A 27267-nucleotide genomic window follows, 5' to 3' on the forward strand; every position below is an offset into this window, starting at 1 on the left:
GAATGCTGGGTGCTCATTTAAACAGTCAGTTCTTTCTCAGTAGAAGTAAACTGTAGAAAAACTATAACTGGAGAAGCTGTCCAAACAACCTTTTTGCAGATTGTAGTCAAATATATAATATTTCAGTGGCTGTCACAAGAAAACCTTTAATTGGATTCTAATTTGAACATTTTGCAGTTAGTACAGTTATTTTGCTAATAAATTGTAATTACCATTGGAGGTACACCAGCAATTAGACCCGAGTAGAAGAAGAATAGTTCTCTGAAATACAAAACTGCAATTTCAAATAAACCATTTTCATTTCTAAGAGTCAGGATTTCTTAATGCTGAAAAAGTTAGCAAACATTTCTTTTTGTCTTTATTTTTTCATGTGAAGCAAGTTACACTTCTTGTTTGCCCTTTGCAGTACGGATATATTACCCCACTGTCACATTTTCTATCCAAGTATGACCTTTTCAGTAGAAAATAACTCTTCTTGAGAGTCTTGCCTTTTTTTGGTATTTTACGGTCACCACTTAGCATCCTCCTTACCTTTAAACACATACGGTGAGACTATGCACTGCTATAGGTCCACTGGAGGTCACCAATTTAGGATTTTTAATTTACTGGCCTCATTGGCATTCATAAAAGTTTAGTGATTTAACTAACTCAAACACAGATTAGCTCTATCAAGACCTGGTTGTAGCTCATGGATTATTTGCTATCAGCAACGTGAATCAGTTGATAGCCTGTTGTACTATCTAATGCATTATTTTTTATTATTTTTATACTTGGCAGGACAACTGGATTTAGCAGGACAGAGTTCCTCCTCCTTTGAACATTGTGCATCCTTTCACATTACATCAGTGATTTATTTTTTCCTTTTAGAGTATTAATTCCAGAACTTCAAACTTAATCCTTCCTTTCCAGTCAAACTCAGTTTCACCCCAGCTGAAGTATTTGCCGTTTCCTTACGCTTCCTCTGAGTTGAAAAGATAACAGTTTCCTGCAACACTTTATAATCTTAGAGTCCTTATGTTTTGTAATCTTTTATTTAGCAGTTTTTTATCTTTTCTGGAAAAAAAATACCCCAGTAAAGCCATTATATGTTCAGCTAAAGAATATCTGTGCTGTAAATAAATCAATGCTGTTGAGCCGCTAACAGAAAATAAATAACTGAGAGTTATTCACATCAATCCGTTTTGGACATCCTCAAACTGTATGGGTAATAATATACCACCCACTCCGTTAACCAACAGAGTCGCATGATCAGAGACTGAAATACTGTAGGATTGGTTTGGATGGGGCAAATTTGATTTAGTAAATGGATTAGAATAAATTGTCATAGTCCCATTCGATATGATAGATTTGTGTTTTATAAATTATTATGTCTTATAACACAAATGTGTCTGGTTGTTTGTTCGTTGATTTGCATGTATTTGCATATGTTTCCAGGTAAATTGCAGTAATCAGTATTTACTCTCCAGTTCCCAGTGAGATTTGTCATTGTCGCTTTTCACATTTCAGCTTCACTCTGACCTGGATAAGGGAGATAGTATGGTGAAGTACACACTCTCAGGTGAAGGAGTTGGCTCTATTTTCACGATCGAGCCAAACACCGGAGACATCCATGCCTTAAGGAGCCTGGACCGAGAAGAGAAGCCTTATTACACACTGAGAGCGCAGGCTGTGGACGTGCTCACAGGCAGACCCTTGGAGCCCGAGTCGGAGTTTATTATCAAAGTCCAGGACATCAATGACAATGAGCCAAGGTTCCTGGAGGGCCCATACTCGGCTAGCGTCCCAGAGATGTCACCCGTCGGTGAGTTCACTTCTCATTATGTCCCAGATGGTTGGGTGTTTGATACTGTGAGAAAATCTTGGCCTCGAAGCATGTTGCTTTAAAGTAAGATGAGAGCTGTTCATTCTTGATGTGACGATCTGAACTCTTCTTCTTTATTGTCCACATACATATTCAAGGTCAGTAAAAAGACATTAGACATTAGTCTGTTGCTCCTAGTAATTAACAGCACTGATTTATCCCTGCTGAAAAAACAGCTTAAACCATCCTAATGTGGTTAGTTAGTCTCCCAGCCTGACCAAGCTAGTTAAAATGGTTTGTTTTGATGGTTTAAGAAGGATTTTGGGCACATTTCAGCTGGTCAGGCTGGGAACCAGCTGGCCAGTAAGTCTGATAACTAATCCCAAATGCTTAATCCTACAGCAAATGCTGAGGAACACTGGTTTTCCACTTAGGAAAGCATTCACAACTCTGGCTCTTCTGACTCTTATATTTCTGAACAACGAAATCGATTACTTTTTTGAATTTTTAGATTTGCTTCCAAGTGTAATGAGACGGTATGCAGCTTACTCACATTTTTTGAAATATGGTGTTACCCAGACTATTGTCTATTGTGACGTACTTTCAAATGTAACAGATTTCCAAATTGAAAGGAATAAAAAAGTAGTGTGGGAAAAATAGGTTATTCAGTGGATAGTGGTGGCATATGGAGACCTTACCTTTACATCAACTAAAACTTTGAAGGAACACTCCACTATTTTTGAAAATAGGCATATTTTTCAACTCCCACAGAGTTAAACACTTGAGGTTTACAGTTTTCAAATCCAGGTCTGCTGGTAGCACTTTTTACTGCATCTGAAAATGCTTTCAGGTGATGCATAATATCCTTGCGCCTGAAGCATTCATGGTACGGCAGCAAAAGTTCCTTGATTATTAAGGCAGAATGAGAGTATAGTTCCTACCCATATAAGTCTAGAAAATCACAACTTTATGTGTTACAATGTAACTACAGAAGAGTCAAATGTAAAAAAAAAAAGTAAAAAAAAAGCAAAAACTTGTTTTGGTCATTTTTGATTGTGATGCTAATGGTCTAATCAGATTCAACAATCTATACTAAGCTGCAGCTAAAAGTGATATTGCTAGACACTAAGATTGGCTGAATGGATTTAAAACAGTAAAACTCAACTGTTGGAAAATTTGCCCATATTCAAAAATAGTGTATTGTTCATTGCAGTGGGTTAGTGTTTCTCTTTAACAGTCTTGTCAAATAAAGCACACATATCCTTAATGAAAAGTGCCACACAGCTCCGTTAAGAAAATTATCCTCATTTCAAACCAAATAAACACTTTTATTTCACTTCTGCTGATTGTTGTACTTCAGTTTGTGATGTCATGTAGACAGGCCCCTACAGCGATCATTTGATTGACATCAGTATTTGAGCACAGACTGTGCTGGTGTCATCAGTCCACCATTGTTTCACAGCCAGAGCAGATGAAGGCAAGAATGACTCCAAAGCAATTGAGGTGTTCTGTTGTTAGATGTAATAATAAACATAGAAGTCGTCATTTACTCCCAAAATTTGAGAGACTAAAGATGCAGAGCTATGTTTGTTTTTGAAAGCACCCCCTGATCTTCCTAAATCCATCTATGTTTGTTCAAATCATTCACCTTCAGAAGAAGCGAGTATAACGTTTTTTAATGACTTTGCAAATCACCTTTCCTTAAAATGTGCTAATTAACAAGTTTCACGATGAATGCTATCAAGTTCCCTTATTCTCAGTTGCTGCACAAGTAATTGAACTCAACTCTTTAAAGGCAACTCTTTAAATGATCCTCTAGCACCTTCATATCAGGCAGGGTATAAAACAGCCGCTGGCCTTCAGTACCCAAGCAGTATAGTAGTACAGCATGCTTCTTGCATCACGCCATGAGCCCTCCGTAGTGTTAATGTTCTCAAACATTTTCTGCCAAGTAACAAAAGGAATGGCATTCTATGGCAAAAAAAGGTGTAGGCGTTGGCACAGAAACCATTGTCGTCAGTTTGTTGGGTTCTCTTATTCTCAGTAAATGCGCAAGTAATTCCTCTCAACTCTTTATTTAACACATTACTTTTTTAATAGAACTCTCTCTTCTTCTCTAGTGCATACTAAGTATGTTACAAGTATGTAAGCATATGTTACATACTTTAAGACTTGAGGAACTTTGAAGAAAATGTGCATCCGGTTTCCTTAATCAGTTCCTTAATCAGTCTTCTCTTGGCTTATATCGAAATCCTCAGATATTTATTCCTTACAAATCCTCAGTTTGTACTTCTAATTCATGACCAGAATTTTGTTTTGTTCTCTTTCTTCATTCGTCACTAATCATGCTACACTAATGTCCTATGCCATCTGCAGGAGCAGCTTCTGCGAATGACAGATAGCTGACATGAAAGAAAAGTGTTTATTACATTTAAAATGTTTTTTACAAAAACACATGGATTTGCTACAGGAGACTTTCATTAACCCCCCCAGAGCCATGTGAGACACCTTTTATTATGGATAAGTGGGCTTTATTTAATGTATTTCGGACTGTTCTTCAATTAGATTCATCTGAAAGAAGAACACCTAGGATGGCTTGTGGGTGAGTATAACACAGGCTAGTTTTCATTTTTGGGTAAACTAACCCTTTAATGACGTTGTCTTCTAAATACATCCCTAAAAAAACCCAGCTCCAGAAAAACAATGACATTATCAGACGTTACAATTGGCACAATGCAGTCAGGCAGATGGATGTCTTTATGGTAATCCAGAGTACCAGAGAAGTCTTTTCCAAAATCTTATGTCATATTATATTACTTCTTGGTAACAATACAATACTAATTTAATCAAAAAAATTTTTCACCTAATTTACCTTTGTTCTACACCGCACTGTCCCTTCTCTCATGAACGCTCTGATGATTTCCTGGTTGTATGAGTTGAAGCCCCTTCCGAAGAAATATGCAGTAGGCTCAGATTGGTTAGCAGCCCCAATATGTTGTGATTCGCTACCTGCCTCACCTCAGCTGCATGTGCTCCTGTTATATTGTAAAAAGTGACTTTGTCAATATCGCTTATCAATTTGAGCAATGTCACAGTAGTTTGTCGCTACTAATTGACAAATTTCTACCGGCTAATTTAAACTCTTAAGTTGCAGGAAAGTGAACCTTGAAGGCAAGAGTTGAAAACACCGGATTTACAACACATTCAACGCTTGGCATTGTACTTAGTGATGTGAGACTCCCACCATGGAGTTTTTGTGCTGATATTAGTTCGGTGGAAGTTAGGAATTCTTCAGCTATGGAATCAGCAGAGCATTGGTGACTTTTACGCACTATGCGCCTCAGCACTAGGTCACCACGCTCTGTGACTTTATCTCCTGCTTCATGGCTGAGGTGCTGCTGTTCCTAAATGCTTTCAGTTTCCAGTAATACCTCTTACAGTTGACTTCTGAATATCTAGTGGTGATGAAATTTCACAAACAGGCTTATCGCAAAGGTGGCATTTTATCAGAGTACCACACTTGCAATCACTGAGCTCTTCAGAATTATTTTTCTTAGACGTCATTTTTCTTAGAAATGTTTGTAAATGCAGAATGTATGGTTAGATGCTTGATTTTACACACCTGTGGGTAATGAATCTGATTGAAATAACTGGGTTCAATCATAAAGAGGTCCATATTCTGTGTATCTGTATACGTGTTGCATATACTGCTTTTAATACCCGCTGTTCTGAAGCAGTTGTACAAAGAATAGTGCGTTACAAACTCTAGTGAGCAAGCCATAGGCGACACTGACAAGCAACCTCTCTGAGATGTTTCAGCTGATGAGGAGGAAACCCTTGGAGGAAGCAAGACTCAGCAAGGACACATCCTCTGGCTGACACATGATTAAACAATTTCAGACAAACATAAACCATAACTCTGTTACACAATGTATGCTTGTTTGCAGCCGCAGTACGATCATAAGTACAATTGCATTTATTGAGAAGTCTCTCAAGATTCTATGGTCTGTTCTTTATTACTGTCTGCACGTGGCAATTCTAGTGTCATTTTTTGCCTCTTACCACCTTTTCCTTGTTTGTAATCAGGCACATATGTGACACAAATAACCGCCACTGACGCTGATGACCCTACTTATGGAAACAGCGCACGGATTGTGTACAGCATCCTTCATGGGCAGCCCTATTTCTCTGTTGACCCCAAGACAGGTGAAAGATTTATTTTTGGGGGGTTGTTGTATTTAACATGTGATCTTTTGCATTCTGCTAAATTCTGCACAAGTCTTTCTGCCGCTTTGCCTTTGGCATTTTATCCATGCCGTCATCTCCTGATCAAAAAGTAGCTCCTCTGAGAGGGGAGCTATTAGAATTGATTAGTCTTTAAAAGAATGTCTGGGAGTTCGCTTTTTCATGATAAAAAACACACAAAAAATTTCAGCACAATTTAATGATGGCCTGCTGTTAAATTCTTTATATTGCTTTTGGTCTTTTATGTCCATCAGAACAGCATTGAACTGTAAGAATCATCTTGCTGTCTATCAGTGTCCAAACCGTAGAACTGAAGGCAAAACAGTTCACATAACTTTCACTGAGTTTATTTCATCCACTAAATTGATTGAAGTAAATTTCAATACTCTTGTTTTGAAAAATAATTTAATTTTATTATTCCAGCAAGGGTGCATTCAACTGATCACTTGAACATTGTTATAAACAATTTTGAACTTTCTATCCATCAGTCCTTAAAAGACTGTTTTCAACACTGAAAATAAGAAATGATGAGGACCAAATCAGAATGTTAGAATGACCAAGAATTATTTAAAGGATCATGTACCACTAATGACTAATCAAAATCTAGCTAAATATATTACAATAAAATACACTTATTTGTAATAAGTAATATTATTTACTGTAGTAATATTTCACATTATTGCTGTTCTCCTGTATTTTCAATCAAATAAATGCAGCTTTGGTGAACATAAAAGACATTTAAGCATTTTACCAACCTAATCCTTTGAATGCTAATGTAGGCATATATAGATACCGGGTGAGGGTGAGGGACAATAAATACTTTATTATACCTCACACAAACCTCAACACTTTTTTATGAAACTCAGAATGGCAGTTAATAAACATGAGAAAAAAATTGACATCAACCATATAGCACAAAAAAGGTAAATGGTTAAACCATTTTAATGATTCTTGAAGATAAATGAAAAAGATTTAATTTTTTTTTTTACGTATTTACTTATCCGATATGAACTCTCTCTATGTAAGTTTATTTATGGTAAAATGTATACTATATGTTCTCACATGCTCCCTGTTTCTACCTTTCTTTCTCTCTGCATCAGGGATCATAAGAGTTGCCTTACCCAACATGGACAGGGAAGTTAAGGAAATGTACCAGGTGGTCATACAGGCTAAGGACATGGGCGGCCAGCTTGGAGGTTTAGCTGGGACCACAACCATCAATATCACTCTTCGTGATGTCAACGACAACCCTCCACGTTTTTCGAAAAGTATGTTCAAAAGCAGATGTGCAGGAATCATTACAGAGTGCACTGAAGCTTACAGTATACTGTCAGCATTTCTACATCAGCAGCAGTTTATCCCTGGGGTTTATCTTAATGTGAATTTAATCTGGTTTCATATTTGCTTTGCTCTTTAGAAACCTTAAACATGAGTCCATCATCTGAATTGTTTAATTCAGTTAATGGCTGGCACTGATAACAAAAAGGGACTGAACAGTAATGCATGACCCGAGAAGGACCTCAGATTTACAATTGGCCATGATTAAGTCCTCAAGGGCTCTTGCCAAACACAAACAACTAAATAGAGTTGAATTTGCAAATGTGATTAGCGTTCTAGCACTTTTCTCCAGAGCTGCTGAAGTGATTAGTGGATGATTGTTGTTAACTACTTCTCGGAGTAATTTCTAAATGTAAAGTCTTGCGTCTTTTCCTGAGGGGAGAGTTTTATCGCTAAGAAAGGTGTTTGTGATTCTCGACAGGTATCTTTCACCTGCGCGTTCCTGAATCTTCACCTGTGGGCTCGTCGGTGGGGAGGGTCAAAGCTCATGATCTGGATTCTGGGAAGAATGCTGAAGTGGAATATAGCATTGTTCCTGGTGATGGAGGCTCCATGTTTGATATTTACAGCAATAAGAACACTCAAGAGGGAACAGTCATACTGAAAAAGGTATTGCTTCTAGTAGTCATTTTTAGGCATGTGACTTATTTTTTATTTGCACTATTGTTCGGAAGTGTGGGCTCAGGAGGACTTTTTAATGCGTTTCAAACACATCAGGGTAACTCAACTTTGATGCAATGCAGATTGTTACATAGGAAAGTTGTGTGTCACTAATGCAAGAGGACTACATTTATTTGATGAAAAATGTAGTAATATTATGGTAAAAAAAAAAAAAAAATTATAGCAAATTAAAATAAACGTTGCATTATTAATATATTCATATATTTTAATTAACTTTACAATAATTTTTTCCCTGTGCTTGTAATCATTACTCCAGTCTTCAGTGTCACAACATGCTTCAGACATCATTACAATATGCTCATATGTAGAGACATTTATTTAATAGTATTAAGTAGTTTTTAACTCATTAATTATGTGCCTCATAACGGATTATACAATCTCATTAATAATTTTAACAGCGGTTATACATTATAACACTTATTGTCAATTAATTATTGCACTATGCATTTAAAATATGGTTATAAGTATTCATGACAAAATGTAATGCAATACACATTATGAATAATAACACTGCTTTTATACCCTTTAATAACCCTTATAATAACCTTAGTGTTTCCTTGCTAAAATTAATAATTACCAAACCCTAAAACAGTAGTGTACATTTAAATATTAATTGCATTTTATAATTTAGCATTACATTGGCATTTTGCATTAAATTAATGGCTTTTCCCAACCTGATTTTCTTTCTTCTGTTGTTTTGATGTGTCATATTTAAATATACAAACATTAATAAGAGAAGAGTATCACACTGACTTAATGTTCAGTCTTTTAAAAATATTTAAATGGGTTAAATTAATTTGCTGAAATAAAGTAATGGCAAAACATGTTGTCATTTTTATGCAAATTTCTTAAGCAAAAGTGATAAATATGTAGCTTATTCATTATTGTACATGAAACAGGAGCTCTTTTACTGCACATAAGTGAATTCCTTGACAGTATTTAGATGTTTATTTAGGCAATATTTATATGCTGGCTAAGGCTGGATGACATCGGATGCAAATCACAATGCCATTTGCTTCTTTTTTTCAAACACGCGCGAATTCAAGGATGATAGCAATAACCCCTCATGCTCCTTCATTCAGGGGCTTGTGTGTGTTTACCCTGAGGTGAGTCATATCTTATTACTGGATGGCCATCCATAGCATCCCGAATGAATAATGCATAAAGCCATAAAAGCGCGAATGCTTAACCCACACTACGCAATGGCTGCTCTTGGACTTATCAATTCATTATATGCTTTGCGGTTGTCCTTAGAACACTGTTTTCCCATTCCTGTTTAGCCAACATGTGAAATAAAGAAATGTATTAGGGGTGATGACCTCTCAGGGGATTGAAAAATACATTGTTTGAGTTTCCCCAAGAAAGAGCCCAGTATTTTTATATTTAGTGGACATGAATAAATGAGTGCACCCACGGCCATCAGAGCATCTACCTCTTGATGTGATGTGACAGGTAGAAATTCCCTCAGACGCCCCGTTACATGGCCAATCACAGACTTGCTGGCTGTGCTGTAAGTGCTTAGCTGAAACAAATGCCTTGGTACAGACTTGGGGATGAGGCTGGAGTGTTCTTGTCCTCCAGGGAGTAGGGGGGTTACTCTTTCATTACTCAAAGCTAGTGTAGTCTGTAGACATGCAATGACAGTCCACTGCTGCTGTTCATCTCTGTAGAGCAGATGGAGAGATGAATATGAAGAGTATGGAGGCATTGGGGGCTGTGCTTGGTTGTTTCACTTTGTACACTTTGGTGCCTTTAAAAAGCACTAGCACTAGAAATATTTGTAACATAAATCTTACCTTGAATGAAAAATAACAAAAATAAATGTATTAACTATAGCTATATGCTTTTAGCTAATTAACCTGCTGAGTTAAATTTGGACCAATGTGCATATTTTAACCTCCCCCCTCTATATGTATATATATATATATATATATATATATATATATATATATATATATATATATATATATATATATATATATATATATATATATGCATGCATGGATCAGAGACAAAAATACAACCAAAAAAAATTACAATTTAAATGTAATACTACTGTTTAAATGTAATAACAATGTAATAGTACTATTACATTTAAATACCACTTTTTAATTGTAGTACTACTTTAAATTGTTGTTTATTTGTCACTAGGTTTTGCCCATTTGTCTAAGATTTTTTTACTCATTTAAAGCACAATACAATTTAATATGCTTCCTTATTCTTGTAGAAGAATTTACATTTCATTTTGCATTGTAATAATTCAGTAAGATTTTTGTTGAGTCTGACGACAGACAGCGCTCCACAGAGATCTGATCTCTTCATCATCATCATTCAATCTGTCTGCAATGACATAAAGAAACAGATCAAAGCGAGACTGTGGAAACATCTCCAAAGTTGCTTCAAGAGACCTACCTGCAAAGCTACCAGAAAAAAAGAGCACATAGCTGCTTAAAACGCAAAGGATCTATTTATGACATTATTTTTGGTAGCATGCTAATTTTACAGCATTTTTACACAAGTGGCCAAAACTTTTAACAGTACTGTGGCTTTGCAGGTAGGTTTCTTATTCAGTGTGAAATTCTAATGTTGGACTAACCATAGTTCATTTTGTACTACATAAACAGCCTTTAAATAAATATTTATTCATTTATTATTCACAATTCATAATTTAAAAATTCATCAACATTACATGAAAGCCACTTTGAAAATATTTTGCCGTCCTTTATTTTCCACTTCTTTTATTCCCCAAGCTGAGGCTGCACAGGACAAAGTGACATAGTCCTTACATTGCAAAATGGGTGTGCCATATCTGGTGACCCAAAAAAACGCTGGAAATGGATATGTGGGATCCTCACCGTGGGGCATGGAGGAGGGTCAATGACAATGCCCCTTCTTCCCTCTGTCCTCAATAACAGACTTCCCTCTCGCTTTATTTCTCTTTGACGAGCTGTTCCATCACACCCCTGCTCTGCTACACAGGGACGTTTCTGAAACGCTGATGCTGAACATTTGGGGTCTCGTGGCTTTACAGGCTCAGTGCTGCTTTGAGTATAAAGAGGATCTGTTAAGGTAATGGGCTGAAGAGATAATTGTCTCTATATTAACAAAAGGATTGAAAGGTGGACTTTGTTCTTGCAACATATGGGATTATCTTAATCCTTCACGAACAGTAGTTTTAAATAATCGTGTACACGAGATGAAGAATCCGGTCATATCAGTAGCCTTATAAAAGCTGTTTCATTGTACGTAAAGCTGGTTGCTTTTGCCTTAGCATACTTCACAACTTCAAACCGCCTTGATATTTCTTTGAGGAAACAAGAATTCAAAGTTGGAACGGATTCCGAATACATCACAACTTACAGTGTAGAAGCGCAGTTAGGAATTCATGAATAAATGTCAATTAGTAGGGGAATTAATTAAAGTTTTGGTATGTGCACTGTATTGAATAACAAAACAACTCTATGGACTAGCATCTGATTAGCATTCTCTTTTGAGTGGGGTACGGAGAGAAACGGGCCTTTGTGTAAAGTCTCAGAGGAGCCGCCTCAGAAGACTCTGAAAGGACTAGATAAACAGTGCCATCTAAAGGTGCCCAATGTGACTCTGTTACAGAAGCACAAAAGAACAGACATGTTTGGACAAAAACCGATGGGTTTGTAATATAAACCATCAGACTGAGGCCATTCTCCCTCTAAGGTCACATGTGAGCTAAGCTTTACAGGCTTTATGCTATTGACAACGTCCAAAGGTTGTAATACAGGGACCACTGTGTTTCATACTGGCCAGCTGGCTCTCTGTCCTGTCATGTCTGAGGTTGTTATTATTTCAGGACGGTCAGCGCTACGGCAGACAGCGAGGCAGGCGTATGTTTCAACGCTAGCTTGAAATGACAATGGCAGACATAATTGTTGTTTGCTGTCACCAGCGATAAGACCTCCTGCAGAACATCAGTGTGGTGTAGACATAAAGCTGATGCTTTTTAAATAGTACTGAGGTCTTTGAAATACATCTTGGCTGACAATGACAAGAGTAAGTTGTCTTTGTAATCTGTCTTTTTTGATGAAAGTGTCTCTTTCACCGTTGTTGAGGACTTATATTCCCTAAGCTGTTCTGGAAGACTTATGTCTATTGTTTTTGGCTTGCAACAGACTGGGACAAATTGTTCTTTTTACACTCGGTTGAAGTCATTAACCAACCCCAGTGCAGTAAAAGTTTTCTTTTCAGATCAGCACACTGCATTCTGGTGAGGAATTATTTGTGCGAGGCGTGCTGAAAATGAATAATTCATTTTTATTTTTTTTTAGAACTAATCTAAAATCTGTTGATAAAGATGCTGAAGAATCATCAAAAAATGTGCATCAAGAGTTGCAGATAGGAAAACTTTCATGGGTAAAAAGTGTTTTAAACACTATACCTAAGGTTTTGGGGTTTTTTGTATTGTTTCGTTTCATTTATTTTATATATTTGTTGTGTTTTGTTTCATTTAGTTTCATTTGCTTTGGTTTTTTGAAATGTTATGATAATCTACTGTGTTGAAGTTGATTAAGCAGTGGTAAATAATATTTGATACTTACAGTAAATAGACTTGATTTGATTTGATGATGAAATTATTGGCTTAACTTGATTAAAATCAATGAATATAGAGGTTATCACATAAAGCACATAAAGGTTGATATTGTTAGTTCTTTTTACAAGCCACAATCATGCACAGACAATCAAGCAACTATTAGTGGAAAGACTAATAAGCAGGACATGATCATCATTTGTGTTTGCAGTTGCTCTCATTATCTGAGAAAGAACAAAACTAATTGAACTAATTTTCCTGCTCCATTCTGTCACGCTTTGTTTGTAATTTCCTTCCTAAGACATCAATTGTAAATTATTTTAGGTTTGCCACCCCCCGCTCCCCCACTCTCACACACATACATACACACATAAGCATGCAATATTTGTTTGTTTCAATATTGTTCAAAAGTTTTGGGTATTTTTTTCCTTTTGAAATAATGTAGTTATTGTCATTCTCCAAGGATGTGTTAAATTGTGCAAAAAAATATTTTTGTTAAAATCTTCAATGATTTTTATTTTGAATAAATGCTTGTAACAAAAAAAAAACAAAACATTTTATTCATCAAATAATCCTGAAAAAGGTTTCACAGGTCCCAAAAATATTAAACTGCAGACATGTTCCAAACATTCATGATAAATGAGCATATCTGAAAGATTTCTGAATGATCATGTGACACAGAAGACTAGAAATAGCTGAAGTAATAATTCAGTTTAGCATCACAGAAAAAAAATATTTTGAAGTATATTAAAATAGAAAACAATTATTTTAAACTGGAATAATATTTCACGATATTACTGTTTGTGTGTGTGTGTGTGTGTTCTGATCAAAAAAATTCAGCCTTAGTGAGAATAAGAGACTTTTTAACAAAATAATATATCTTTAATTAAAAAAAGTCATTAGTTATTAGCATTTTCAATTTCAGCATGGATTAAAGTGACTTTAATGCTGTTGCCGAACTTTTGAAATCTGCAGTCTGTTCAGTTGCGCTTAGCTGCCACAACTCTTCGCTTTTCAGGTGTGACTGTGCCAAATTCTGCCTTTATATGGCTGAATGAGCACACTGATGCAAGAGCCACTGGCCAAAGCCTTTTCTCCCTGCTTTCTTCTCCTCTCCCTTTATTCTCCCTCCTGTGATTCCAGGGTTGAGTGAGCGGCAGCCCTTCCTTCCCGTTCCCCTCGCTTCTGATCTCTGCATGAGCCCTCTGTTGTGGAAAGCATTTTTACTTAGATCACGAGTTTTATGACCCGAATAAAGTTGGTGGTGTTTTGTTATTCTTTGACAGGATGCAGCCACAAACAATTTGACATCATTTCCTCCCTGCTGCCACAGATGACAATAAAAAAGAGTTCACTCTCAAGACTGATGATGTCTCGTTATTCTTTTTTACAGCGTCTGGACTACGAGACCAGAAAGGCCTACACCTTCAAAGTAGAAGCTTCAAACGCAGCTCTCGATCATCGATTCCTACATTTGGGACCTTTTAAGGACACTGCCACAGTGAAAGTGAATGTTCTGGATGTGGAGGAACCTCCTGTCTTCAGCCGGCTGTCTTATAGCATGGAGACATACGAGGACACACCAGTGGGCATCATCGTCGGAGCCGTAACAGCCGAGGACCTAGATGTAGGCAACAGTCCCGTTAGGTATGTGAGAAGCACACACAGAGAGATGTGGGTCAAATCGCAGCACACACGCTTTTCCTCGCCTTTAAATACACGTGTATATACACAATGTCCTGTGGGAATTTCTTTCAAAACCACTCTACATGAACAAGTCCAAGTATACTAGACAACATGAAACAATAACAAACCTGTGGTCCCATGGGTTTAGTCCATTTGGCAATCTTGTTTTGAGCGGAGTGTGCACTGCTTTGATTCAATCCAGTCTGACAAACTTCTGGTGCAGTTTGCAAGCGTGGACCTTATTTAATGTGGCACATTTGCTTTTTTTAGGCCTTCATTTACGTGCCTGAAAGTGTTAGCTACGATGTTGATGTTAAAAGCATCTGAGAGCTTGACACAAGTGCATTGTCTTTACGAAAGCATTTGTTTTAATATTAATATTTCATGGAGGTACATAAATGGAGGTGGTAGTAATTTAGAAAGTCTCAGCTCTTGTTAAATATTTCACATCTCTGGATTGTCTGTTTGTTATATTTAGTGTCGCATTTATAGATTAATTTTAGCTCATGCGGATTAGATTTTTCTCTTTCAGCAATGAGTGGTAATTGTTTTGTGTAAGATAGTTATTGTTACATGCAGACTTATTGGGTTACGCTTTATAAGGTGTCCTTGTTACAGTGTAACTACATTTAAGTACTGAGTAATATTAATGAACTACATGTACTTACTATTTACTATATGGCCAGGGTAAGGATTAGGGGTTGATTTGTTAAATGGTGAAAAACGTGCAAAAGAATGTATAAATTAGGGTGAATAACTGTAAACTACATACTGCATGTTAATATTTAAAAGCTGCTTGTGATGGGGATTCATCATGTGACTTTCTCATAAATGTGTTACAAAGGTACAACAGTAGATTAATAACAATAGATTGTTATAATTAACATTAAATCAGTTAACGAAATTACAGTATTTAAATGTAAATTTAAGTACGCAAATCTTGCTACCGTATTTTTTGTGGTTTTTTTACCATTTTTGACAATTATTTGTTTAACACCTGATTTATTTAGCAATGCCACTGCTGTGTTTGTTGCTCTGAGACAATGTGGTTGATTCTGCATTGAGCAGAGCAAAAATACATTAAGTTACGGTAGATATTGTGTGTAAAATGTAATTTACTCAATGCTTACTTTTTGTTTATCGAACTGTTAAATATATCACACTTTTTTCATGTGTGTGTAAGTAAACTGATTTTGAATAGACTGTGAGCTACGAGACTGCATTTATTTCCAACATATTACTTCTTAATTACTTGTTTAACATCAAAATTCTAGTGAAAAACTACATTACCCATACTTTTTCAAAATATCGACAATTAGAAAAGTCAATGCTTTAACTTCAGCTATACTTTCTCTCATTGACTGTTAAGTAGTTTGCCTTTTTTGTGTTTTTCAAATACGTTTTTTTTCTTCAAGTTTTTAATGTTGTAATTCACCTTGTAGCTTGTTGTTTGTTGGTTTTCCATTCCTGTGGATGAAATAGGTGGGCAATGTTGCACTGTATTGTGATTGATATACCAGCATGTCTCATGATATACAGTATATTATGCACCGCACATAACTCTGCAATGTACATGTATTGCGAATAATAATGATGCTAATATGAATCATGGGTATAATACGTTTTCAAACATCCATTAGATCCATTCAGACCGCCTCCAGGCAGGTTTTCTTTATTTAAAATTTATAAGTTACAAAACTTACCCAGAGGATGGAATATTTAATGAGGGGTGATTTGACAGCAGTTTGTGAAGTTCAGTGTTCAGTAGCACTTATTAGCAAAGCCCAGTTGAGACTCTGCCTGAGGTTTTGCTTGTATAGCAGAAAACGTCCAGCAAGCAGGTAGAGAGACACCTGAGACAGAAAGGAATGCAGCCCCAGTAAAGGTCTGGTGCTATAGGGGAAAAGCAGACTTCCTCTTTCTTTACTGATCCACTAGGCTGCTTATATTAAAGAAGCAGGGGTCTCTGCAGGTCACAGCAGTGGGCTGAAAAGTAGCTAGACTAGTTCAAAGAGACCTCATGAGAGTATAATTATTCTACATCAGCATCTAGTGAATTATTATTATATATTATAGCCTATATACAAGTAATACAAAAAAATAATTAGCTTTTATTTATTATTATTATTTTTCATTATTCTTTTTTGATAAAGTCTCCTTCTCTGACATCTCAAATTCCCATTTTACCAGTGGGTATAGAGTAATATTGCAAGAATTTGTAAAATGTATTGATGACTAACGACCTTGTGCTTATAATGGGAAGATTCTTCCATAAAGCTGAGAGTTATCCTGCATAGGGTGGCCGATATTGAAGCCTTATTCACAATTAAAGTGAGAATTATTAGTCCTAATAATAGTTCTACATTTTTCCAGGTAGAAATTCAGTCAGAAGTAGAACAAGACCGAATGGAGCTGAACTAGATTCAAGACTCAAAAACTGAATCCTTTGGGCTAAATCAGTCATGAATTAGATTCAAAACTGACAGGCTCACTGGTGGCCATATACTGGCACAGCCTACAGGGAGGGCCATTAAACGAATCAGAGAAAGAGCCTGAATGAGTCATTAGTTCTAAACAATGAATAAATAAACAAAAAAGACGAATGATTTAAATCTCTAGGAAGAACGAAAGAGTCCACTATTACCTGCCACCTTTCACTTACTGAATGTGCCACAAAGACGCTTAAAGAGACACTAAATTATGCTTTTCTCTTTCTTCTGTGAACTCAAAAGAATACATTTTGGTACTTGTCAGTGTATTTTAAAAGTCGGTATATATCAAAATAGTTTTTGTCTTCTTTCATACGGTGACAACATTTTGACTTTTGGGAAGGTTGAACATCCGTATATTTTTAAATTGGCATGAAGCTAATTGTAATCTTTACCAAAGTAACCTAATGAAATTCCTTTAACTGAACATGACGTGTCATCTGGTTGATTGTTTTTTTGTTGTACTTGTTGTCTTTTATATATCGCTTTGTAGATACTCTGTTGAGTGGAGAAAGGACTCCGAAAACCACTTCGACATTGACCCTGTTGAAGGAACTCTGTCCGTCAGCGAAGCCCTGGACAGAGAGATAAATACAGAACACAACGTCACTGTTGTAGCAACAAAAGTTAGTAAGTATGGTGGATTGTATTTTATCCAGATGCACAGCCTAGATAATCAAGCAGATTAACATTTATAATGTAACTAGATTGAAATGAGGATAAACATTTATACCAGTCCCCTTTCTAAAGACCACATCTCCATCTAGTGGACAAGAACGAAAATACAGTATTACTTTACTCATACCGGATAAAATAAAATGTCTAATTAATAAATAAAAGCCCAGTCCAGTTAAAATAAGAGATTTGTCAAAAGACAAATAAATAAGTAAATTATTTTGCATCAAGCCGATTTGCTGATGAGAACCAGAACTACAAAGTTTTCTTCAGATATGAATGATCCGGCAAAAATCTTTATGTTTTTGTAGCAACAGTGGATGCATTAGGATTTATTGTAACATGAAAGCAGCTTCATGTTCCTCAAGAGGGTTTTCCGGCTGTCAGTAAAACACGTCAGAGACTTTCTGAATTCTTCATTTGCTTTTTTTTGCTTTTTTTCCTTTTCAAATATGAAATGCGCCTGACGTTTTTGCGGTTTTCACTGATCTGATTCATGGACAATACTTTGTTTGATCTTTCAGACAACCCCCTGCTGTCCAGCAAAGTTACTGTCATAATCAAAGTGCTGGATGTCAATGAATTTCCTCCAGAACTTGCCTTTGCGTATGAGACATTTGTTTGTGAAAATGCAAAAGTAGGACAGGTGAGTGTGTATGCGTGTGCATGTGTGTGAATCACTTACCTGTGCTTCAATTTGAGTTTCTGGGCCTGTTGTTGGTGCTGCAGTGAATTAATGTGAGAGAACTGTGCCTTGATCTTCTCCTTTCATGCTGAAAGAGAGCTACTCCCAGTACAACGCTGCCTATCAGTGTCTCCCTATTCAGTCTTTTATACCAGAGAGCGAAGTTCCCTTGCTTATATGTAGAAATGTGCGGAAAAAATGACACAACAAAGCCTTTTCTGAATTCACTAAAGACAGTCAACCGATCAACACAAACCCTTGAAGACGAATATGCAATTTTCACGGGGGAAGCAATTATTAATCAATTTACATTCTGTTACACAATACTAAGAAACTCCTGACAAAATATTTAAACAAATGGTTTAAACGTATTTAAGTATGCTTAATACATATTATGTATGCAAATTTAATACATGTTATTTGCACAGTATGCTAGCACAAAAGTGGTTTCTTTGGCATTTACCAAACTGCGTTGCTTACAAGTTATGCATATTTTTAATTCATTTCTAACTTGCACATCTATTTTGGTTATATAGAGCATTATATATTTATTTCAATTTAATGCAAATGTATTAATACAGATAAAATGTGTATATCTTAAAGTTGGGTTAATTCCAATCAATCAATAATCCTAAATGTCTAACAAAAATGTTTTAAAATAAATACAATATATATATAATCATTACTTTCACAGATCTGCACGGTTTTTCTAGTGCCTGAGACACATTTATTTGCACACACAGATAGTAAGAATGCATATTCATAAAAACTTAGGGAATGGAGTACTAGATATTTTTTTCTCCGACACGTTAAATCCTGTCGTTCTCTCAGAATGCTTGACTTTATCATCAGAAGTCTGTTGAGTTGACAGAGCACCCGTCGTAAGTTCCGCCCCATGTGGTTGAGTCATAAAGGCAGTAAGCAACCTCAAATGATCCCTTTGAGGTTTGATGAGTCAAGCACGTCAGCTCTGTCAATCAAACTGACTACTGCTGCCTTTTCAACACTATAAGTGCTTTTTACGAAATATGCAAGCTCCTTCTGTGGTGATTTATTCAGTTGACTGTTCTCTAGGTGATTCAGATCATCAGCGCCACAGACAGAGACATGCCCGCTGTCGAGCACCGATTCTACTTCAAATCCCCTTCACAGACCAGGAACAGAAACTTCACAATCAGGGACTATGGAAGTAAGTTGGAAAGCTTAAGCTTTTATTATTTTTTTTAAGTATAATTCATCCAAACATGAAACTGTCAAGTGGTCTTTTTCCAAAAGAATGTATCCTTTTTCCCATAGGGATATCAAAATATTAGTCTGTAACGAGTTATAAACCAAACCAATCAACTTCAAGAATCACACCATTTCTATTTAAGTAGAAAAAAAGTGCGTGAACAAACAAACAAACTAACAAAAAAAGAAAAGATAAGCTTAAGGAGTACAAACGCTGCTTTTCAGCATTGCTAAGAAATATGATTCATTATTCATTTGATTAACTTGATTTATTTATTGCAATGAAATGCTGCCACAACAAGGTTTTCCTGTAGATGCAAATATATTCAATGTTGTTCCAAACTTGTGAACGCAAAAGTTAATTTAAAGAGTGTTACAAATCCACTGAAATAAACTGGGATGCAAAAATGTATATTTTATTTTAATTCCTCAAAATATTTCTTTTTGTTTTGTTTGGGGTAAATATCTCTCTCTCTTTCTCTCTTTCTCTCTCTCTCTCTCTCTCTCTCTCTCTCTCTCTCTCTCTCTCTCTCTCTCTCTGTATATATATATATATATATATATATATATATATATATATATATATATATATATATATATATATATATATATATATATAGCCTACAGTGACACACATGCTTCTTGTCCCCACCAGATTGTAGCCAAATCATACTGTAGCCAAAGCAAAACTCATTCCAAGGCTCATATTTGTAAAACAGAGACTTTTGGGAATCCATACTCTGCTCTCAAGAGACCAAGTCAATCATTTCAGATCCAAAAGCAGCCAAAATGTTGTGGTGTTGCTGGAGGAGGAGTACAGCGAGAAGCGCCTGGTTCCCACAGGGACGCTCAGTGCTAGTAAAGCTTTTCTATAGGGATGAATGTGTGCTGAAGGTGTAAGAGAGTTATGCTTTATCAACACTGTCACCAGTTCACACACCACTGTGTGATGGAATACAAAAACTTGAAACAGAAGATGCTACCCTCCCCTCGTTCCCTGCATTGTTGGGCATATTTTCAGCTGAGCAACTCTCCCCATTAAAAACCAGAGCATTTAAGAAGCTCGCCCTGCAGCAGTTAAACAGCACAGATGTGAAATTTGTCATGGACTTGTACACTCACTGCCAAAAAGGGTCAGAGCAATGTGCTTAATTCTGAAGGACGTATTAGAATATGAATTAAATCTAGGGTGTACTCATTTCTGCAACCCTTCATTCAAACAAAATTGGCTAATCACACATATGTTGTTTTTTATTTAATGTATTAAATAATCTGTAATATATTTATTCAGAGGGAGTGTACTCATTTATGCTGTGCGCCGTATATACTTGTACATGTACTGTGTTGCTGTGGATAAACGTGTCTGCTAAACGCAAATGTATATTCAAGTCTAAAGACTTTTAGTCTTCTATTTAAAAAAAACCATTTAAATACACTTATATTTATATGAAATCACTTCATTTATTTATTCTTTTAAAGGTGCAATATAAGTATTCATCAGCTGTTGCTATGTTGCTGTCCTAAAAGTAGGTTCAAAGAGTTTTTAAGCCACGTTATTCAACAACATATATACTGTATATAACAGTATCTACCAGGAGAACAAACTCTAAAATACCCGAGCTAGTGCTGTGACATGAATAGTGGTCGCATCCCAGAGCAGCACATCACCGCATGATCCATTTGTACAGACGCCTACAGCCTCGCTGCCTGCTCCCGAGCTCCGTCCCCAGTGTTCTCAGCACATGAATATCATCAGCTGTGATTCACAGAGACAGGGTCACTCAGGGCTACACAGCCAAACAGGCACAAGGTGTGCTTTAATGGCTTCTACCTTGTCAAGAGAAATCCCCCAGTTGCCCAGGCGTAACAAACCCCTCATGACGGGGTCAGTCGACCTTCCAGGCGAGGACAAGCACATCTCGGCACGTTGACTCAGTGCTATGAGCGCCAAGCAAAGCCCTCACCGTCAGACCAGCAGGCACCTGCCCTGCTGTGTTTTCAAGCTTGATTTAAAAGTATTTTCAGTTTCCTCCGGGTCATAAGAAACACTTGGCTAGACACTTGAATCAAAGAGGATGGGCTAAACTGACTCTTTTTTTTAACTGGATTATGGTGGTGCACTTAGTCATTTTTTTTCCTCATTTTAGAATATCAGTAGCCTAATAAAAGTTGTTTTATTTTACATGGAGCGGGATGCCAAGTGGGTGCCACCCTGTTAAAATTTTGGTAACGCACTTGGTAACAAATCTTGCCCGTTTTTACTCACTGATTGCAAAAAGAATCTAATAGAAGAATTATTATTCAATACAACATTATAAGCTATAAAGAAAATAAGTCAGCTTCAAAATGAATTACACAATACAATACCTATTGATGAGTAAAATAAATAAATAAAACTCTAAATACACTACCATTAAAAAATTGAGCATCTTTAAAAATACATTAAAATAAATTAAATTAAGTAAAGACAAAAGAGTTTAATTTCGAATGTAATTAATAATAATTCTGATAAAAAGTCTTATTGTTTTTGATAAACATGTTAAGCGGCACACTGATAATGCTAAAAATGTTTCCTACTGTATCTGAATATTAAAAAGGTTTTTCAAGGATCATGTGACTCTGAAAACTGACTGCTGAAAATTCTGCCTCACCATTACAGGGAATAAAATAAACATTATAATATATATAAAAGATATTTAATAATATATCATAATATTTCATAATCATGCTGTTTTACTGTATTTTTTGTTAAATATATGCAGCCTTGAAGAATGTAAAGGCATTAAAAAGCATGAAACCTTTAAAAAAACTTACTGACCCCTCTAACTGTCAATCAAATTGCTTTATTGGAGAAGGCAGTGGTTGCTGAGTTCTTTTATTCTGATTTGTTTGGCATAGTTCTCTGATTTGTCTGTTCAGCATAATAGTATAGTTTGTTACCTGGAACTTGGCATTTAAATGAATTTATTCTAATTGAAAAAAAGTTTTAAACGTACTTATTGTGAATAGGCGAGTAGGCCTGTCTTGATAGGGTTTTAATTATTTATTTTTTTCTATAGAAAAAAAAGTAATAGGATTTCTACTTGTCATTATTACTTGTCCTCATTTGTGTCTTCCTGCTATTCTTACGAAACACTTTTGCTTTAGTGTGAGTAGCATGAATGGACAACCAGCCATTTAATGGGTGTGTCATATACATACATACATATACACACACACAAACATATATATATATATATATATATATATATATATATATATATATATATATATATACATATACATATATATACACACACACACACATATATATATATATATATATATATATATATATATATATATATATATATAATGTCGGACAATTTAACAATGTATACTTAGAGCTAGGACAATCCCCCTGGAACAACCTGGGGTTAAGTACCTTACTAAAAAAGAAAATTGCAGAACACATGGGGAATGTTTTAGCCTAAAGCTTTATCTACAAGGCCACAATATCGTCTAACCAATACAATTTTTCAGTAAGGTTGACATTAAATCTGTAGTTAACACTGCAAATGATATTTGGAAGAAACATAGCTATTGAGATTAAAACACTCCTCAACAGCCTGAAGTGTTGTGCATCCTACTTTTGTTTGGACTCCAGCTGTGTCAGAGGCTCTTCTCAGAAAGGTATATCATGCTTTTCCCAGGAGTACCTCATGTTAGCTTGTTATCCCCTTAACCAGAACCACTTTTTTCTGTACTTATTTCCACTTCAAAGGGATCCATTTTTCTTCTTAATTCTGGAATCAGGCCAGTCCCTGTACCGCATAAGTGGCTCGTGAATTCGTAATATTCTGTTGCGGAGAAATGTTGGAATGGCGGGTTATGATCCCTGAGAGCATGACTGTGATTATCACTGATTATCACCAGATGCAAATGCATCGAGTGCAATCATTTATGGCCTGCACTAAATCTGCATTATAGACAGTCTTGTGATGGTCTCGTGGGCTTGATTTTAGACAACACAGCTGGAGTGGTGACCAGGCGAGGGGGGTTCCGGAGACTGGAGCAGAGCATGTACCTGGTGCCGGTCATTGTGGAGGACGGCGGGTATCCGATCCGAAGCAGCACTGGGACGGTGTCGGTGCGAGTGTGTACCTGCGACACAGACGGCTCCCTCGTTTCCTGCAGTGCGGAAGCTATCTTCTTTCCCATGGGACTCAGCACTGGAGCTTTAATGGCCATTCTGCTGTGCATTGTCATTCTGCTGGGTGAGTTCGACACGTTTGAGTCCAACAGAATACTGGCAAGACAAAGAAATATGCCTTTTATTCATTTAATATAATAAATAGTGAAGATACGAGACAAAAGCTGGGGTTGTGGTTGCGTAGTCAAGCTGATTTGTTTGTCATTTGATTTGGCCCAAGGCTCTTGACAGCAGAACCGAAAATTGCACAAACCAAATAATAGAAGTATATGGGTATTTCATTAACTTCTGGGAATATGATGTCCCAGAGGTTTATTTTTATTAAAACTAACAGATTATTTCATAAAGAGCTTGCATGAATTTACAAAAGCCTTTATACAGTATTTACATTACTGTTCAAAACTTTGGAAGCATTTTTGAAAGAGTCTTATTCTAAAATAGGCTTCATCAAAAATACAGTAATTCTGTAAGATATTATTACATTTTGAAATAAGTTTTCTGTTTGAATATATTTTAAAGTGTAATTTAGCCTTGATGGCAAATCTGAATTTTCAGCAGCCATTACTCTATTATTCAGTGTCACATAATCTTACAGAAATCATGCAAATATGCTGATTAGATTCTCAACATTTTTTGAAATTGAAGTCTACTGTAACAGAAGTCAGAGTCTTTTGATCAGTTTAATACATTATTGCTAAACATATGTATTATTTTTTTAGTAACTCCAAAATTGAACATTAGATTAGATTCCATTGGTTACTTTTGTCCTAGACTTTCAACGTTAAAATCCATAATACAAACACGTTTGAAACTAACTTTTAACTAAAAGGATTTATTTCGACCTATCGCTTGTTAAGAAAATATTTGAACTGTATTTCATTTCCAGTTAAGCCATAAATGTACAACTATGCAAAACATTATTTTATTTTTGTATTAGACGCTATCAATGAAATTAGTCTAACAAAACCATCTTTTAGGGAAAATAATAATAATAATTTACTTCACAGAACACTATTTAAAAGAACATCGTTTGAAAGAATGACTGTTAGAAGAAAATTGCTTACAGTTTTAGGTGATATATATAAACACTGCTGGACAAATGAAATATAAATAGTGAGGTAAGAAAAGCTTTAAGTCAATGTGCCTAGTTATAAATAAAGCATAGGATGCTAAATCATCTTTATAATAATTATTTAAAAACAACCTTCTATATGTGAAAAAAGAAGCTGTAAGGTAGAATTGCTATAAAAGCTCTGTATTGCAATAAGTGCTAGCTAAATGAATTCTGTAGCAGAAACTGACCCGAGCAATGAATAGATGTGCTTTGACTTCATATTTTTATTTGCCAGAAAATAAAAGAAAACAGAGATTCCTTTATACGGCAACCACTTGGGGGAGCTGATGCAGAAATAATAATTCGAATGCGATAAATATTATATTCTAAAAGAAGAAAATAACAAAAGGAGAAAACCTTCCCCTAATAACACATGCAGGCTTATTTAGCCAAATTTTCCCCTTTGCTTCTTCAAAAAGCGCAAATTTTTAGGTCTAATCTTTAATTCTCGCAGCGGCGCCTGTGCCTCCCTGTCTCTTTCTCTCTGGCATCTTTCTTTGAGTGGAGTGGGGCGAGCGAGCGCTGTCTGCCTCTGAGGATGGAGATGAAAGCTCAGAAAAACTACCTCCCCTCCTCTCACACAACCGAGGCACTACGATGGTGACAGACAGCATGTCAAAACTGCATTATGGCTACCCTCGGGCTGCCATTCTCTTTAGTCCCGTTTTGAAAACCCACGTCAGAACAAAAAAGAAATCAGCTAATAGCTCCAGAACATGTGACCACCCCATTTTTTCACTAGTCGTAGTCACTTAAAGGTCCTGTACTGTATGTATGTCAACGCGTATTATGCCACAAAACAAGTTATGCGCCTCTGGTGTTTTGCAGTGATGGTGGTGCTCTATATGGGCCTGAGAAAACAAAAGAAGAAGGACACGCTGATGTCGTCTAAAGAGGACGTCCGGGACAATGTGATCCACTACGACGATGAAGGGGGTGGGGAAGAGGACACCCAAGCCTTTGACATAGGTACGTTACGCAATCCCAAAGGCATCAAAGAGACGGCGCAGCTGCAAAAAATAAGATCAGAGGATGAGCCTGATCGGGCTAGTGCCTGCGTTTCCAACGAGGACAGCGAGGACATCCGAGCCTACATCCATCACTGTCTTCTGGAGAACTCAACACCTCCGTATGACTCCCTGGTCACGTATGCATATGAGGGAGAGGGATCGGTGGCCGAGTCTCTCAGTTCCATTGAGTCCTGGGTGCTTGAACCCAAGGAGGATTACAGAAATCTCTGTGACTGGGGTCCTCGCTTCAAAACACTGGCTGGGATATTTAAAGAGCATGAGTCTAAGGACACGGAAAAGACGGCAAATGAAGCACTAAATGACAGACTGGACTGAGAGCATTTCACACGCTCTTTGAAAAACACAACGTTTATTTATTTCAGGCATGGCACTTAAGGGAATAGTTTGATCCAAAATGAAAATCGGCATGTCGTTCCAAACCGGTAAAAACATCTTTTTTTGGCAATAGTGTAGCAATGTATGAAGCATAGTTCACACAAAAGCCACTTTCAAACCAAATGGCTGCTGGTCAATGTGAAAATCCATGTGAGCAATTTGTAGCTGAAGTCTGTGTTGGGAAATCTTTTGCCCTTAATGTGATCTCATGGATTTCTATAGAAATTAGATTTTGCCTGCAAAAATGTGCTGAATATTAGGTAATATGGCCACACCTTAAAGGGTTAGTTAACCCCAAAGTGGAAATATCCCTCATGTTGTTCCAAACCCATAAAACCTTTGTTCATCTACAGAACATAAAATATATATATATTTATACAAGAGCTATCTGACCCTCCGTAGACAACAACACAACTGAAATATTCTTATATTCAGAAACGTAGTAAATATATCAGTAAAAGCATCCATGTGACATAAGTGGCTCAACTTCAGTTTTGTGATTCTTCTACGAGAATACTTTTTTGGGGGCAAAGAAAACAACAATAACATCATTCTTCCGAGTTACATTTTAGAAAGTATCACAGCGCGTATGCACACTTTCCCTTAACCGTGACCAATGCCTGTTGAGTTCCTGCGCATGCTTTCGCCCCAGACGTAACTCAGTATTTAAGCTGCACACCATTATATCAATACCTACTACAAATGTACTCTCCAAAATGGTGGAAGACGTAACTCAGAGGAGAAGAATGGTTGAGTAAATTGTTATTCATCACAGAACTGAAGTTGAGCCACTGATATCACATGGACTGTTTTACCAATGTATTTTTACTATGTTTCTGGGGCTGGGAACATTTCAGTTTTAGTTCATTGCTGTCTATGGATGGTCAGATACCTCTTAGATTTCATCAAAATACCTTAATTTGTGTTTTGAAGGTGAACAAAAGTTTTACAGGTTTGGAAAGACATGAGGGTAAGAGTAATTAATGACAGAATTTTCATTTTGGGGTAAACTAACTTAACTAACTTAACACAAGACTGTTTTATGGTATGTACATGGTATGGACAAAAAGGTAAAAATTTCACTGAACAACAGTAAAAGTCAACACATCTTAACGCAAAAGACATTGGTTTTCTTGGTTTCTTTTTTTTTTTTGTTTGCTT

The 27267-nt window shown here is 36.3% G+C and overlaps 1 protein-coding gene across 1 annotated transcript in view; it reads left to right on the forward strand.

The window, feature by feature from the left end:
- The window catches only part of cdh12a (cadherin 12, type 2a (N-cadherin 2)), a 38984-nt gene extending 12048 nt beyond the window's left edge, over positions 1-26936 (forward strand). The window contains exons 3-12 of the mRNA XM_043254324.1: positions 1507-1801; positions 5888-6007; positions 7147-7314; positions 7806-7993; positions 14023-14276; positions 17298-17434; positions 18004-18125; positions 19239-19353; positions 23399-23650; positions 25529-26936. Coding sequence (XP_043110259.1) covers positions 1507-1801; positions 5888-6007; positions 7147-7314; positions 7806-7993; positions 14023-14276; positions 17298-17434; positions 18004-18125; positions 19239-19353; positions 23399-23650; positions 25529-26046 — 2169 coding nt within the window. The 3' untranslated portion in view covers positions 26047-26936. The remainder of the gene's footprint in view (positions 1-1506; positions 1802-5887; positions 6008-7146; positions 7315-7805; positions 7994-14022; positions 14277-17297; positions 17435-18003; positions 18126-19238; positions 19354-23398; positions 23651-25528) is intronic.
- Positions 26937-27267: the final 331 nt, after the last annotated feature.

This window comes from Puntigrus tetrazona, chromosome 2 (genome assembly GCF_018831695.1).
Source record: "Puntigrus tetrazona isolate hp1 chromosome 2, ASM1883169v1, whole genome shotgun sequence".
In the NCBI taxonomy this organism is placed as follows: Eukaryota; Metazoa; Chordata; class Actinopteri; order Cypriniformes; family Cyprinidae; genus Puntigrus; species Puntigrus tetrazona.